We start from the raw sequence: 16,003 nt of genomic DNA, 5'->3' as shown, positions 1-16,003 counted from the left end.
GCGTATGTGTCCTTGGGCAAGACACTTAACGACAATTGCTCCAACCCCGTGGTCACTAATGGGTTGTCCAAATTATCAGCCATACATAAAAAAAATTTAAACAAATTCCCAAAAAAATAATCACCCACAAAGTAACCACATGGCAACTCGTAAGCTGGCACGAGGTGTTAAACCCGTGTGATAACGACTGTCGTTTTCCGGCCACGCGAGGATGAAGTAAGTTGCATTCATTCATTCAAAACAGAGAAGAGACGTTATAATTAACAACAAAATGACAATCGTTAAAACACGTCTCGGATAAGAAAAACGTTTAAGCAGAATATTGCCTAAACGCATTTATATTGTAAAGTGACTTATAACATTTTGGCATAATTAATTTATTTAAAGTATTTATAGACAGAATATGTAATAAATATTCATGTTGTCTAATGGGAAGGGAATTCAAAAATAGCACTTTAATCCATTAGGGCTGTTAGGTCGTTGGGAAAGAACTATTTATAAAGTTTGAAACGCACTTACCCTTTTTCAGAAAATCGCCCCTTATTTTTGCATTTTGTGAAATACACTCCTTTTTGGGAAAAACACCCCTTTTTGCATTTCTGGTGTAAATTAATAAAAATCTACGTGCATTATTTAATTTTCTCATTTTCTTATTTAAATGAATGTAATTTATTTGCCCTCGCGTGGCGGGGAAACGACAATAGTTATAACACGGGTGTTCTGTTTCATATACACCTTGTGCCTCTTACTAGTTACTATCTATATGTAACATTGTGAGTGATTATTATTTGATTTACTTTTAATTGCTTTGCTTTGTGTATGGCTGACAGCTTGGACAACCAATTAGTGACCACGCTTCTATTTGACACAGGTTGTTCAACACATATCCAGCCAGCATTGCGGTATTCAGTCATCTCGGCATTCCTTCTAAACCGGATGGCGCAATAACTGTATCTGACCTTGCCAGTATAGGGGGCGTATCTAACCATGCTGTAAGGTATGTAGGCTACGTGACAAAATATTTATTTGCAAACGACGGATCCAACTCTGAGCAAACATGACTTTGTACTTCAATGAACGTTGTACTGGGCTGTGAAAGTCACTATTTGACTCAAACTTATAATCATTAAATGTCTTTGATGCGATAATGTAACGTGCTATGTGGTTTTAGCAACGTGTATAGGTTTATGGCTCGATGCTGCTACCATTTTGAGCGCACGTGTCTCCGGAATTGACACTAAACTGTCAATACGTGGTAACTCGTAAACGTGGACGAGGTGAATGAACAGAAAACCCGTGTTATAAGGACTGTCGTCACCCGCCACGCGAGAATCAAGAAAGTTACATACATGCCAATTCGTAAACTGGCAGAAGAAGTATAAAACAGAACACCCGTGCTGTAACGGTTTTCGTTGCCCCGTTATGCGAGATTTCTTCACATTTTCAAAAGCAAACTTCACTCATACATTCGTTTACTAATTTCTGATTTGCAGTTTGGCGTCAAGAATCGGTAAACTTGTGGGCCTCCTAAACAACGAGACTGAATTAAAAGAATCGTCGACAGAAGTTGGCAGAATACACGTCAAGTATGGGGTGACGTCAGAACATGTTGACGTACGAGTATTATCATAGCTTTATTATTTTTGGAATCTATAGTGTGGAAACGGGTTGAAATTATTTAACGACTATAGGGGCGTTTGGGTTCGAAATCTTAAAAGTTATCTAAAGTTAAATCGATTTTGATTGGCCGCTATGAAATACCAAGGTGCTTTAATAGATAATATAGTATAGGATGAAGAAAGACGGGACACCTTTTAATTCTATGTTTCTGTTCCATTTGGCAGTAAACAGGGAACGTTTGAAGAATTATAAAACCGTATCCTCTCACGACTCCCGTAAAGACTGTTGTAAATTGTGTAAAACACGATCAGGGTATTTTGATATCATGTGTTAAAGAAGTCCCCCGTCTTCCCCTACAGTACCACATTGGCAGAAATAACTTAACGTAAGACCACATATATGTATCCAAAAAACTTTAAACTAACGATTACATCAACCAGCTTTGAATTCATGAACATTTTCGCTGTTTTAGCTTTTGGGTTCCGTCCTTCTTTCCGTAATTTCTGAAAACCAAGGGCTTTCAAATACATCTGAACTCATAGGATGGTGGTCAAAGACTTGGAACATCATTGGAAACTACGTAAAAACTGGACTAAAAGAATAGATCGCAAAAATTATTTGTTATGTTTAGTTCACCGTTCTATCACTTGGACGGATAGCATCTTACTCGATCTCAGTGTTGCATTTTTGCTAAATAGTAAAGTGACCTAATTCTACTTTTTAACTACGTTAGAACAATATTACTTTTAAATGATTCTTTTTAACATTATAGTAATATATTTGTGATAGTAATCTTCTTTGTTTGTTTAATTTGAACGAAATCATTTATGTTGTATTTTTTTATTGCGAAACACTGCTTTATGCGTGAACGTAACAATTGAATTAAATCTGCTGATTGTTCCATGACGCGAAACAGAAGCATTGCATTTGTATGTATGCGTAGTGCGTACTATGATACATGTACCATCACACCATGGTAGTTTAAAAGAAAATAAATGAATTGGGTACAAAAATAATATGACAGCGCAGATCGTCGGGATAACGTTTTATTTCAATGTAAAACTTAAATTTAGAAAAAGACGTTACAGTTTTATTTTGATTTGCGAAAATTGCATTTCGCATTATTAGTGTAAGGAATAGTACAGATATATTTATTTATGGCAATATGCATTAAGATGTTTACGGTAAAGTTTCTATTTGGTTTTGTGCAAATGGTTTTGACTGGGAATTTCAGATTTTTTTTTCAAAAAGGTAACTGGGCTATTTCATACTTTATATTAACAGTGTAAGGCAGGCTGTATAGTTTATTTATTTATGTAAACATGTAGTAAAGTAGATTGTTTGTGATAAGGATGATTTGGTTTGGGAAAATAACGGTCTTCACTTAAAAAAGTGGGCACTAGAGAAGTAGTCAAGAATCCTAGGTTGTTGGAAAGTGTTAAGAGGTTGGTAGTTGGGGGTTTAGCGTTCAAAACGTAGGGGATTCGTCACTAGAACCAAAACGTAAACTATTCAGCATTTAACATGTTTAGTTATATTTTTATGCTTAATACAAAATAGCAGCCAGTAAAACAAGTGCAGACATGGAATGAAACAGGTACAAAAAATCTAAATTCACAATACAAGTTTTAGCTGTGTACCGTTTGGTTTTTGTGCCAGGATTTTCGATCACAACTTTGCTTGCACAGATTTTTAGGCTTTTAGTTCAGCTAATTTCTTAAGGGTTCAATTAATAATTACATACAGTACTCAAAGTGTTATTTTTAAAAGTTTAATTAATACAGAGTGTTATTTACACCCTATGTGCAAAATTGAATCTGAAAAACAAGTGCGCACCTCATTTTACTTGAGCTGTATTATATTATATATTTTATTGTTAAAATATTGTTAGTTTTTGCAGTATTAGTTCTAGTTATTGCAGTATATCTTATATGATTCATATTGTATAAACCAATTTGCCCAATGTGTTTTTCATTTTGTTTATACATTTTTAGCAATTTACAAAAAAATTGTTCACTAGGATAATTATTTTTATATTCTTTTAACTTAAGTATCTTCTGATCATTCTGGCTTTAAGTAATTCTAATTTCTTGTCCCTTCCACAGTCCAAATTACTCAGTTATTGCAAATAGAAGAAATCTTGAAACACAGTGTTAGGTTTACGTGCTTAGTTAAACAAAACCACACAATGCAGTACTAACATCATATTCTAAACTTAAGTTTCTAAAGAATTCAATATGGAACAAGATGAAGCCCTGTTGCTTGTACGGGAGCAGGTTGGTTGTCTTTGTATTGGTTGTTCATTTGTTGCTAGTTTAATGTTTATACACAAAATAGCAAAAATGCTTGTCTTTTTAATAGCAAAAACATATTTTTTATGATTTCTAACTTATATAGGCCATTAGGCCTATGACCTAATCTTTGACTTTTATCCTATAACAGAAGTTTTTTTGAAATATTTCCAACTTGTATAAAAGTAAGTTAAGTTAGTGACTGTGTTTATATAAAAAAAAACATAAATCAAAACTATTTGGACATTTAAACTATGTTTAACTTTGGGTGCTGGGGAATGGTCTAAATGGCAGGACATCGACAACAAACCTCACCCACATAGAACAGATAATAGATCGATTTTTATAATTAATTAATGAATTTCTTCACCATATGCCAATATTTCATCACCACATTTTTGTAAAAGTCAATGGACATTATGTTTATCCTATACCTGGTTTTGGGTGTCGAGTAGTGGGCAAAATCTGGCATAAATCATAGTTGTGGCACAACGCACAAGGACCTCACCCATATAGAATAGAATGCCTGGTAGTGGTCACAGTCTTGCTATGTAGAGTGTAGACAGCTAGTTTGTAAAGAGACACTAAACAGCAGGGTAACAACTATTTTAAGGTGGAAAACTAGGGTGACGAAACACTTTAAGTCACCCCTGTTTTAAAATTAAGGGACATTTTGCCTCAAAATAATGGTAAATATGTTGGATAGCCTATCTCTATCTGTAACATTAGATTACTCCGATGGGCAGTCTTACGAAATAACATTTCTTGGGTAATGGGCCAACTGTGGCCTAAATCCCAGGTCCCATGGCTTACCCCACTGTAGGATCTCTTCCATATAAAATAGAATGTGCATATTCAATGTTGGGGTAATGGGCCAACTCTGGTCTAAATTCCAGGTCCCATGGCGTGTCAGTGTCCACTGTAGGACTTCTTCCATATAAAAAAGAATGTACATGTATGATGTTGGGATAACGAGCAAACTCTGGCCTAATTCCCAGATCCTCATCAAGGACCTCCCCCATATAGAACAGAAAACCTTTTAAACGCAATATTTAAATATCATTTGTTATTAAAGGACATGAAGAAGCGAATGAACGGTGGCCAACAATTTATTGAATTCTTAAGTTTGAACAGCGGAGACCTCTTGTGGACAAATGTGGATAAAATCGTGGACGCTTTGGCAACTTATTGGGTCAGTTCAAGCAATTTCAAGGTAAAAGAAGATTTTGATAAAATATCACATTGTTTTGTCAGTTGTTTAACTTAATACCACATTAAGTAAGGGGTGAGTAAAACAGGTTTAAATTGCAGTAATGTGTTTTTATTTTCGTTCATAAATTTTTTTATGTCAGCAAATTAGTTTAGTTTACAAATTTCACAAAACGAATAAAAAAGTTAATTTGGTTTACAAAAAAAAATAAAAACCTAAAAACGAAATTTTAGTTAGTTAGTTTCCTAAAAGCGCTTTCACACAGGGCTTAAACATAATTTATTTAAAGACACATCATATGATATAAGTTAACACTATAGTGTGCATTGACTGGGTAATGCCGCTGTAGTATATTTATAGAATTGGCCTCACGTCATGAGGGATTAATTGTTTAGTGAGTTGACTCTTTCAGTGTAAAGTTGTGTTAAGTCTCTTGAATCTCAAAGTTAATTTAACCCAATATTTCTTATAACAATATAGTTAACGGTTATATAATTCTGTAAATATTCCTTGTTAATTTTAAAAGGAACAAAAAAAAGAGATTAAAACAGACCATTTTACCCCATCCTACTATATTTTGCAACATGGATATCATGGCTTGCAATTATGGCAACAAAATATGGTATAGTAGGGTGGGAACAAATGGGCAGCTTTTATTATTCTTTTATCCCATTTTGTGGTAAACAAAGAACATTAAAAGAATTATAAAACCACATCCTCACGATTGTCATATACCGTTGTTAATTGTTTAAAACAAGATCAGATTTCGATATTATGTGCTAAAGATGTCCCGTTTTACTGCACAGTAATAAGTTTAAATCATTAGATAGTTTTAGGAATTGTAAAGTTTTCAAAACTTTGTTAGAAATACACACAGCCACAGTCTACAAGTGTAATGTTTTATATTTGTGTAAACCCATGAAAAATGTCAATTCCAGCCCAATTTAAAATTAATGGTAACTGTTTAGTTGCGCTGGTTTGGTTATGTATGTAATTAACCACCTAATTAATAAACCGCGTTTAAGTATTCCCACTTATGAATAGAACATACTCCATAAAAAAAAAGGGTTTTAACGAAAACCGATTTGTTCATTACGTAGACACATGCATTATTATAAACTAATAAGTCAAATTTTGTACGTTTTTTTTTTTTGTCACTCACAAAGTATGGTTACAACAAGTACTATGCTGTCATAACTATGACATCACAAAGGGGTTTCTTACGAAACAACCGATCACAAATTCTAAGGGTTTTCTTGTAATTAAGCAGGATATGTAGTAAATACTTGGAAATTATTGCGCGCACCTTCTGTGTAAAAAGCTAGACTTTGTAAATTTAAAGTAACCTAATATTTAGCGATTACATTATAATGTATCATGGTTTAATAATACTGTGTGTAATCAAATATGATTTAATTTCAATGATAAATATAAAAATATAAACCTCATTTTGTGATTCAAACCAGTAAACATAAATGTTCATAACTCATATTAAAATTGTTATGTTCAGTATTGATATCAATATTTTTCTTTAATATTTGCAACAAACAAAATAAAAATTAATACACAGTATAATATGTCTACAATTTAAATATTTCTCAAACACAGTTCTTTACTTGCGGGCAACAGTTTTCTTATTGGCATAAATTCGTTATTATATCCACAGTAAACAAATGAATATTAATGTACACAACAGCTTAAATAAGCCACAAAAAAGCATGATTCGTGTAATGTTTTTCATGTTTGTGCACAATCTTTAGTATTTGTATTATCTATATACAAACAAAATTAATGTAACAATTTGTTATTGTAACAGTTTGCAGTTTATATATCCCACATAACATAATGCTTTTGCACAATGTACAATATACAATGTACAGCTTCAATAACTAATTAGCTGTCCAGCTACTAGCATGTGATGTGTGTGATTAAAGCTAGCCCCCAAGGCTTTCTCTCTAGCATCTGCTACTACCACTCTGTAAACAGTAATTAAATGGCAAGTGATGGTAATTAATCCACCAAGGACATATTTTATTATTTTTTGTGTTCTTTAAAGTAGTAAGGGGACGTAATAACCAGTTTTAATGGGTTTCAGTCTTTCTAAAATTTTAATCATATTGTAATCTGGTAGAAGAATTATTTGCTGGAGTTATTATATGGAAAACAATATTGTACATATTATTCTATGCTATGTAGTGAGTCCTTGTCAAAGACCTGGGATTCTGAACAGATTTGGCCAACTACCCCAATACTTAACATAATAAATTTACTCTATCAACTTTTGCTTACTCTTGTATCATAGTGGTCAATCGTTTATTGCCTACTATTCATGTTCTGACTGTAGTTAGGCATTACCACACTCACCCTAATTGCTACAATTAAAATCTAGTAGAGTGGGGCAAGATGGTACACTTTTTTATTCTATTTTCTCATTTCATTTGGTAGTAAACTTCCATAGGCCGTTGTAAATTGTGTCAATAAGATTAGTATATTTGGATATCATGTGCTAAAGGTGTCCCATCTCCCCCCACCCTACTATATATATATATATCAGAAATAATAATGACATCAATACATCATCATGTTTTCAGGTTGCACTTTTGGGTTTGGATATTCTAAGTTTACTGGTAGAAAGGTTACAAGATGATTTCCAGCAATACTACCATCTCAGTAAGTAAACTAATTACCACTGTACAGTGTAAGACTGTAGACTGTAGATAATCTATATATGCTACATTATATGCTGTACTGTGTAGTGTTACTAATGAAAATTTATTGGATTAATTTTTGGATCAATTTTATGCCTTGTAATAATTAATTATTACTTCATGTTTTGCTGTTGATTTTGATTGATTTTTGTTCAAATTACATAAGGAACCCGCAAGGGTTTGTAAAGAGAAAATAAGGGAAGTACAAAAAAGTATTTTGAGATATCTTTTTATCAAAGCGTTTATTAAAAGCAGTTATGCATACAACAAACTAATATGAAATTCCCTTCCCAGTTCAAATTGCATTGACCCACAAGATTTTTAACGATGGCCCCTAGCTTTACTGTTAATGCTTAATATATAGCCTATTGCAAAGGATATACTTACACTGTATTTATTAAATGCTTGTTACAAACTAATATGAAACATCTAACATCTTCCCCCAGTTAAAATTGCATAGACTGACAACTATGGCTCCTAGCTCTACTGTTAATTATTGCCTATTTATGCTTAATATGTTACTTGTTGTAAAGGGAGAAATACTGCTACAGTGCTATTACACTATATATACTAAACGCAAATAACGAACTATTATAATTTTTCCAGTTCAAATAGCATTGACTGACCGTATGGGGGATCAGAAGGATCAAGTCCGAGATGCGAGCATCACTCTTCTTACCAACATTATGGATGTAGCTTCATCTCCTCAGGTACTTTATTATGTATTCACCTGTACAAAACTTAATGTAGCATACACCTATGCAAAAGGGGGTGGGAGGGGTGGTTTTAAGCAAATAAAGTCACACTTTTTCGTTTTTCTTCTGTGCAGTCTACAGTTATATTTAAAACTAAATTCATCAAAAATTCATACACGAACTGCCACACACAAAATGTAGGCAAATTTATGTATTGACTAAACCTTTAGTTTTTAGGCCCATGTGTGTTATATATCTACCCTTTTATTATTATGCATAGATATGCCTGTATATATCTTGCCTTCAATATTAAGAGGCCTATATCTATATCTACTTTTTTATTTACTCACTTCATATCAACAATATATATTTATTTTGCATTCACCCACAGTATGTATTCGAACGATTCTCATCTGCGTTTACCCACAAAGTATGGAGGGTACGCGAGGGTGTATGTCGCCTCCTTGTGGCCACGATCAACCGATTCGGAGCTCGCTCGTTATACCTAAGCAAACTTCTTCCACATGTGTGTGTGCTTCTTGGTGATCCAAATGCACAGGTTGGTTGTATTGTAGGGAACATTGGAGATATATTATATAGTAGGGTGGGGGAAGATGGGAAACATTTTCCTTCTATTTTCTCGTCCCATTTGGTAGTAAACAAAGAACATTTAAAGAATTATAAAACTGCATCCTGATGACTTCAAAAGACTTTTGATAATTGTATAAACGATCAGGATATTTAGATATTATGAGTGTCTTCCTCCACCCTATTATATATACGTTGGTAAGGCCCTATAAGGTCTAAATTATTATGTCACAAATGCACAAGTTGTTTTGAGTGGTATTGTTAGAAATAATGGAGATATGATATAGATTATTAACAATCGAATGTACATGTCAAAATATTTTGTGGCTTTTTGGCAAATGTCATGTAATTGCCGTGGGAAGTAAGCTATCAGTTTGTCAATGGTTCAGTGTTTTAATGTACAGTTAAGGTTTGTGGTGTATACAGATGATTTTTGATTCATAATATATCTATATATGTATTATATTTTGTAAATTACGATTGTTTCCAATTTTACTTTCGACTTTGTTCGATATACTTTTTATCTGAGTGTTGCAGTTTATTACATGTTGGTGCCTGTTATATTTTGGTGTACTACATTTCAGAACATAGTCCACAGTCTATTATTGGTGTAAAACTATCACACAGGTCTCCCTTATCTATGTACAGTGTAGTACTGTAGTAGCTTCAATGTAGTTTATTGTGTAAAATTAAATAAGCGTGAAAACTGCCTGTACTTATTTTATGGTGTGTCTACTGCTGCCCATTATGCACCATGTAGATTGCACAAGCTGTTGTTTTGTTGCTCATCTGTGACCTTGTTCAGTGACCATGTATTCTTAAAACAATTTCGTGCTTCTCTACAATTTGGCCTATTTTATAATTGTGCAACACTCTTTACCAAATGTTTAGCAAAATAGTCATTTGGTTTCTTCGTGAAAAAGTTTTGCCAATAGATATTTTTGATTATTGTCATTAAGTTACACTTAGTAAAATTAAGTTAATCTTACCAATTAAAACCAAACCAAGTCCTAAGTTAATTAAAGCTAGATATTTTAGATTATTTTAACATTGTCTTTAAATTATAATTTACTTTGTGAACTTACTTAATCCAACCGATTCTAAGTTTGAAACGTAGATAATTTAAAGTTAAACCCAACATTCAAAGCTCTATGTTGTCATCACTTTTTAGCATTTACTTGAATTGTAGCGCGTGCTGCCTCCCCAATTGAACAGACGTGTATAAATAATTGATGCTTCTTCTGCCTATGTGTGATTTCTATTAGCACCACCAACTGTTCTTTTTACTCATATCAAACCATATTTGTGCCAGTAACATATGGCATATTACGTCTTGTTTTTCTCACAAGATTTGCTTTACTGTCCCAGTCTCAGATAGCATTGATCCACATTAGTCTGTGCCAGGTCTGATAGAAAAAGTCCAACCACACACCCATTAGCTTGCTTTATCCTTCGTAGGCCTAAAGGCCTGTAATATATTATTCCTTATCAAAACACACAAAGTTTCATTCATTTTTGGTCCCAAGCAATTGAGTCTACTAGCAAATTAGGACGTTTGAATTATAGTTGCTAATTTTGAATGTAATTAATTTGTAAAATAGTTTCATAAATTATTTTCCCCTTATATAGTAATGCCACTAAAATGTATTCTTTGTATTATATTTACTAGTCTAATTGGAATGTATGTAATATGTAAGAACAGTTTCTTTATTTTTGTGTTTTCATTAAGCTGAAAAAAATTTGTTGATGTTATTCATTTTAACCTTAAATGCTGTATTGACTATTTCTGAGTTTATTACGATGTGCGCACACATTAATGCTAGGTATTCAAAATATTCCGCAGTATACGTATAACCAACAATCCTAATATTGTGGTTTTTGTTGAGTTCTGTTAATTGTTACCTCAAGTTTAAATGCTGTATTGGCTATTATTGAGTTTATTACTTTGTGCCTGCGCATTAACACCAGGCATTCAAAGTATTCCATAGTATAGGTATAATCACCATCACCAATATCAATCCTAATATTGTGGTTTTTGTTAAGTTTTCTTACTTTAAGCATAAATCATGTATTGACTATTTCCCAGTTTTTTACTCTGTGCCCACGGATTAGACATTCAAAGTGTTCCAAAATACTCCATAGTAAAAAGTATGACTAGCAAGCCTTATATTGTTGTGGCTGCCTTGGGTATTTATTAAAAGTAAGAATGAGTGAACTTTACACACTTATGAAATTATGAAACGCCGAGCAAAATTTCCAGCAGTTTGTGGGCAACTTTAGCTGTTCACATCGTATTGAAAATATTCAATGCCTTGTGTTCGTATTGAAAGTGAGATCGGAATGTTTATTATGGAAGAGATTGTGATAATAAGATTTCTATTGTGCCAATACTAACAATAAGGTTTGTGAAGTAATAATCCGTATTGACACGTGGATTCTTTGTGGTCATAACTTGGATTTATTATGAAAAACTTTTGTGTTTCCCTATTTTTTTAATACTAAATTTTCTATTTTAATGTAATACATTTGTTTATGTTTATTGAAAAATATTTTTTGTTTGATAATTTTTTAACTTGTAAAGGCATTTAATAGTTTAACTTCGCTAAATGGTAAAGTGGTGTATTAAGTGATTAAAATGTTTAAATTTATATGAAATCTTGAAATGTTACCCCACATGCCCAACTAATTTAAAATCCCTAAACTAATAGTTTTGATATGTTGTTGTTGTTTTTTTTTTTGTTTTACCTTTCAAAGACAATGTTACCCGAGAAATACAGGCACAAGTAATTACAAGTTTATCAAGTACAACCACATGCAAACTGTAATGGCAAATAGCTATGGTGTCTTTTGTTTTATATAGAGTAGGATGGGGGAAGATGGGACATTTTTTGACTGTATTTACTCGTCCCATTTAGTAGTAAACAAAAAACATTCAAAGAATTATAAAACTGTATCCTCATGACTCCCATAGACTGGTGTTAACTGTTTAAAACACGATCAGGATATTTGGTTATTTTGTGTTAAAGGTGTCCCATCTTACCCCATCTTCCCCCACCCTACTGTATATATGTTTTTAAAATTTATATTAAGTCTTAAACCTTTACTGATCAATAGACTATGTTACATTTCATTTTGCATGCCCCACTATTTGTAAAATTACCAACCACAACCCATGCCAATAATATTGTATAAAGTTTTAATTTTCATTCATCGCTACCACAGTCTATTACAAACTATCCTCACATACTTGGACATTACTTGAACAAATGGGGAGATTTAAGAGGCGTTCTGCCTTTGTGTTATCCCCCTTTTAAATAACCGCTTAACAATGGCTTGAAAACACAGTCCCCCAACCCACTGTACTACCCATCAAGATTGTTATTAAGTTACAATAGCAAGAATTTTGCCGTTCTTATATTTGTTATTGTATTTTTGTTCTGCGTGGAATATTATCTTTGTTTATTTTTTTAGTGTTTTGTTTAAATTTATATAAAGTTTATGGTCAGACATTATATTATGCCAGTGTGTCACATTATAATTTACATTTGTTCAAATTTTGTGACCATTTCAAAGTTATTGTTTTGTTGATGTTCTGTCATGTTAACACCCATCACTCAATTTTAATTTTGCTTGAAAATTAAAATAACTTTACCAAAAACACTTTTTGTTCATCTATTTTTTTTAATAGAGAACATATTATAATACACTACTGTGCAAATTTTGTGACCAATTCAATGTTATTGTTTTGTTGACATTCTGATTGTAAAACTTTGTGTCAACAATGGGTTAATTCTATATGAATAAAGAAAGGGACAACGCCATTTTAGCGAAATATTTCTTTTAATATATATTTAGTTCGGTTTTTTCTCTGTTGCGCACCAGTTTCTTCAAATATAGGTCTACTCCTAACGCATATAAAAGCGTATAACATAATATGTTGTCATATATCCATAGATAAAAAATTAAAAATATATAAAGAGTATCTTCATAAAAATATTAAAAAGAGTGTAAATATATAGTAGGGCAAGTAGCCTGTACTATATCTTCATATATTGTGGCCTTTAAAAGGTAACAATTCAACTTTGTGTTATACGCTCAGTGACATTTTTCGCTTTGTTGGAGCTTTGTTGTCAAGTTATTATCACATTCCATGTTTCATATCGGAGTTAAAGTTAATATTAAATGAGAATTCCTGTTAAATATTTACCAACTGCCATAGGTCATTCCAAGTCACCATTTCAGTTCAGAGTGTTATTTGTTTGTTGTTACATTACACAAAAGTTTAGAATTGTTTAAATATATTTATCATGAAATTGTATGACCTATATCTCATGCTCACTGTCAGATTCTGATTGTTATTTCCATAACATAGATTTTTTCTTCTGCATAAAAATTTTGATTTTTAATGGAATATTTGGAACATGTTATTAACATGTAATGCATTTTATTGATTTTGTTTTGATTTAACAACTGGATATGTCACTGTATATTGTGCATTGCAATTCCAAAATCCAAAACATACTTTCCTTCTAAAAATAGGAATTGAATTAGGTTTTAGAGACATTTCTCCAAAAGTTAAAGAACTATTGTAACAATCTATTTAAAATTCCAGCTTAAACATACGCTGTACAAAATTTGAACAATAGTAAAACAAATAATTTCTTATTTTATTTAAGTGTTTGGTGCCATACGTCAATTCTTGGGGGTACCCTACCTTAATTAAAGTAGTGGTGACTGGTCACCTATGCACCCTTGCACTACCTTTGCATGTTGTATAGGTCTACTCCTGCTTTATGTAACTTATAATATAAATGGGTGTTTTCAAACCAGGAAGTGTTTTAGGGGAACTGTAGCTATATCTAAACCTTACTTTTTGTTCAAACTATAGGATTTATCTCATATTTGTTGCATATATCGAAAATCGTGGGGTGTCTTCAAATGTTGTAATAACTTGTTCTTTGAAATTCCAAATGTTGTAATAGCTTAACACAAATGCACACTGTCCACACTCTATTTCAACCTGTATTTCTAAATGAAGCTTCCAGTTGTTTAACAATTAAAACATATTAGCTGCTAATATTAAACTTATGCGAATTCCTGATAGGTTAGAGAAGCAGCAGTTTTTACATTGGTGGAGATTTATCGTCACGTTGGTGAAAAAGTGAGACAAGATATTGCGAAGAAGAATTTACCAAATTCAAGGTGATTGTGTTGGTGTAATACTATAGAAGAATGGGGGAAAGATGGGACACCTTTTCATTCTTTTTTCTCGTCCCATTTGGTAGTGAACAAAGAACATTCAAATAAATATAAAAACCGTAATCCCACGACTCCAATAGACTGTTGTTAACTGTATAAAACACGATCAGGATATTTGGATAATATGTGTTAAAGGTTTCCCGTCCCCCCCTAGTATATGGTGTTTTTGTTAAAAAATGGTGTAACAGTTCATGTTTGTATTAAAACTGACCATTAGTTGTGGCGCGTTATTTTACCAACTTTTCTTAGTTACTTTAAACGTTGTGTCACTGTAACTAACTTAACTGTTTGTATCCAGACTCAGTGTTTTATACAAGAAATTTGATGAAGTACTTCAATCAGGAAACATGGTAACAGCATCTGATACAGGTAACTTACATACAGTAATGTGGGGTAAGATGGGTAGTACCTATATCCCATATTTCCTGATCGTTTTTTTAACAATTAACAATGCTTATTTAGAATTGTAGGAATACAGTTTTTTAATTATTCGAATGTTCTTTGTTTACCCCCAAAGGAGCCAAGAAAAGAGAAATAAAACGTACCATCTTACCCTACCGTACACTGCTTCACTGTATTTTGCGTGCCCATCATCTATATGCATAAAAGCCTATATTAAACTATGAGATCATATACCATATCTTATAAACCAGCGAATCTTAAACTGGTATAAATTTACTCCTTGGGGTAAATTTCCTGTATTTAGGGGGTAAATAAGCCACCAATCAAAATTCACATCAGTTGACAGGGCAGAAAAATTGTGCCAATTGTAGTACTTACCAGAAATTGAACAACTCGTTGCCAAAAAGCTAGCGCATCCGTTGCATTAAAAATAACCGATGTAATTAGTTGTTTTCGCTTTTTAATAAATGAGGGTCATATTACATATTAGAGGTAAATCTGATTACCATCTTTGTTAAAAGGGTAAAGCACACAAACAAGTTAAAGAACCACCGAATAAACCCTTTACCCACAGGTTCTGTAGCAAGTTCCACAGGAAGTTACGATTCAGTTGAATCATCTTCATCCATCGGGCTCATGCGACCTCCCATGACCTCTGTGGTTGCCAATAACAACAACAGTCGAGCTGTCACCAACAAAATGTCATCGGTGACCGTGAAGGACGGTGAGTTGTTCAGATTAATTGTTTGTTTGGATACCTCATGCTCACTGTCAGACACACATGGTGTATTCATACACCTCATGCTCACTGTCGAGTTATAACATGGGTGTCTTCTTATACACCAGAAATACATGGTGTATTCATACATCTCATGCTCACTGTCGAGTTATAACATGGGTGTCTTCTTATACACCAGACACACATGGTGTATTCATACACCTCATGCTCACTGTCGAGTTATAACATGGGTGCTTTCTTATACACCAGACACACATGGTGTATTCATACACCTCATGCTTACTGTCAAGTTATAACATGGGTGTCTTCTTATGCACCAAACACACATGGTGTATTCATACACCTCATGCTCACTGTCGAGTTATAACATGGGTGCTTTCTTATACACCAGACACACATGGTGTATTCATACACCTCATGCTTACTGTCAAGTTATAACATGGGTGTCTTCTTATGCACCAACACACATGGTGTATTCATACACCTCATGC

The 16,003-nt window shown here is 33.0% G+C and overlaps 2 protein-coding genes across 8 annotated transcripts in view; both read left to right on the top strand.

Moving 5' to 3' along the window:
* LOC100181975 overlaps window positions 1-2,636 on the top strand; it is a 3,773-nt gene extending 1,137 nt beyond the window's left edge. The window contains exons 2-4 of the mRNA XM_002119265.4: window positions 872-997; window positions 1,494-1,614; window positions 2,093-2,636. Coding sequence (XP_002119301.1) covers window positions 872-997; window positions 1,494-1,614; window positions 2,093-2,224 — 379 coding nt within the window. The 3' untranslated portion in view covers window positions 2,225-2,636. The remainder of the gene's footprint in view (window positions 1-871; window positions 998-1,493; window positions 1,615-2,092) is intronic.
* Window positions 2,637-3,723: 1,087 nt separating this feature from the next.
* Window positions 3,724-16,003, top strand: part of LOC100184143 (CLIP-associating protein 1) — a 45,872-nt gene continuing 33,592 nt past the window's right edge. For 6 of the 7 annotated variants that reach the window (XM_026839103.1, XM_026839102.1, XM_026839101.1 and 3 more), the window contains exons 1-5: window positions 3,724-3,896; window positions 4,987-5,124; window positions 7,713-7,791; window positions 8,436-8,539; window positions 8,916-9,083. In XM_026839103.1, the coding sequence (XP_026694904.1) occupies window positions 3,858-3,896; window positions 4,987-5,124; window positions 7,713-7,791; window positions 8,436-8,539; window positions 8,916-9,083 (528 nt within the window). In that variant the 5' untranslated portion in view covers window positions 3,724-3,857. Of the gene's footprint in view, window positions 3,897-4,986; window positions 5,125-7,712; window positions 7,792-8,435; window positions 8,540-8,915; window positions 9,084-14,216; window positions 14,315-14,669; window positions 14,741-15,347; window positions 15,498-16,003 lie in introns of all 7 variants that reach the window. The other variant, XM_026839098.1, reaches the window with a different exon arrangement.

The sequence above is a fragment of the Ciona intestinalis genome, unplaced genomic scaffold, assembly GCF_000224145.3.
Source record: "Ciona intestinalis unplaced genomic scaffold, KH HT000150.2, whole genome shotgun sequence".
Lineage (NCBI taxonomy): Eukaryota > Metazoa > Chordata > Ascidiacea > Phlebobranchia > Cionidae > Ciona > Ciona intestinalis.
This window is presented reverse-complemented; position numbering and strand designations above follow the sequence as displayed.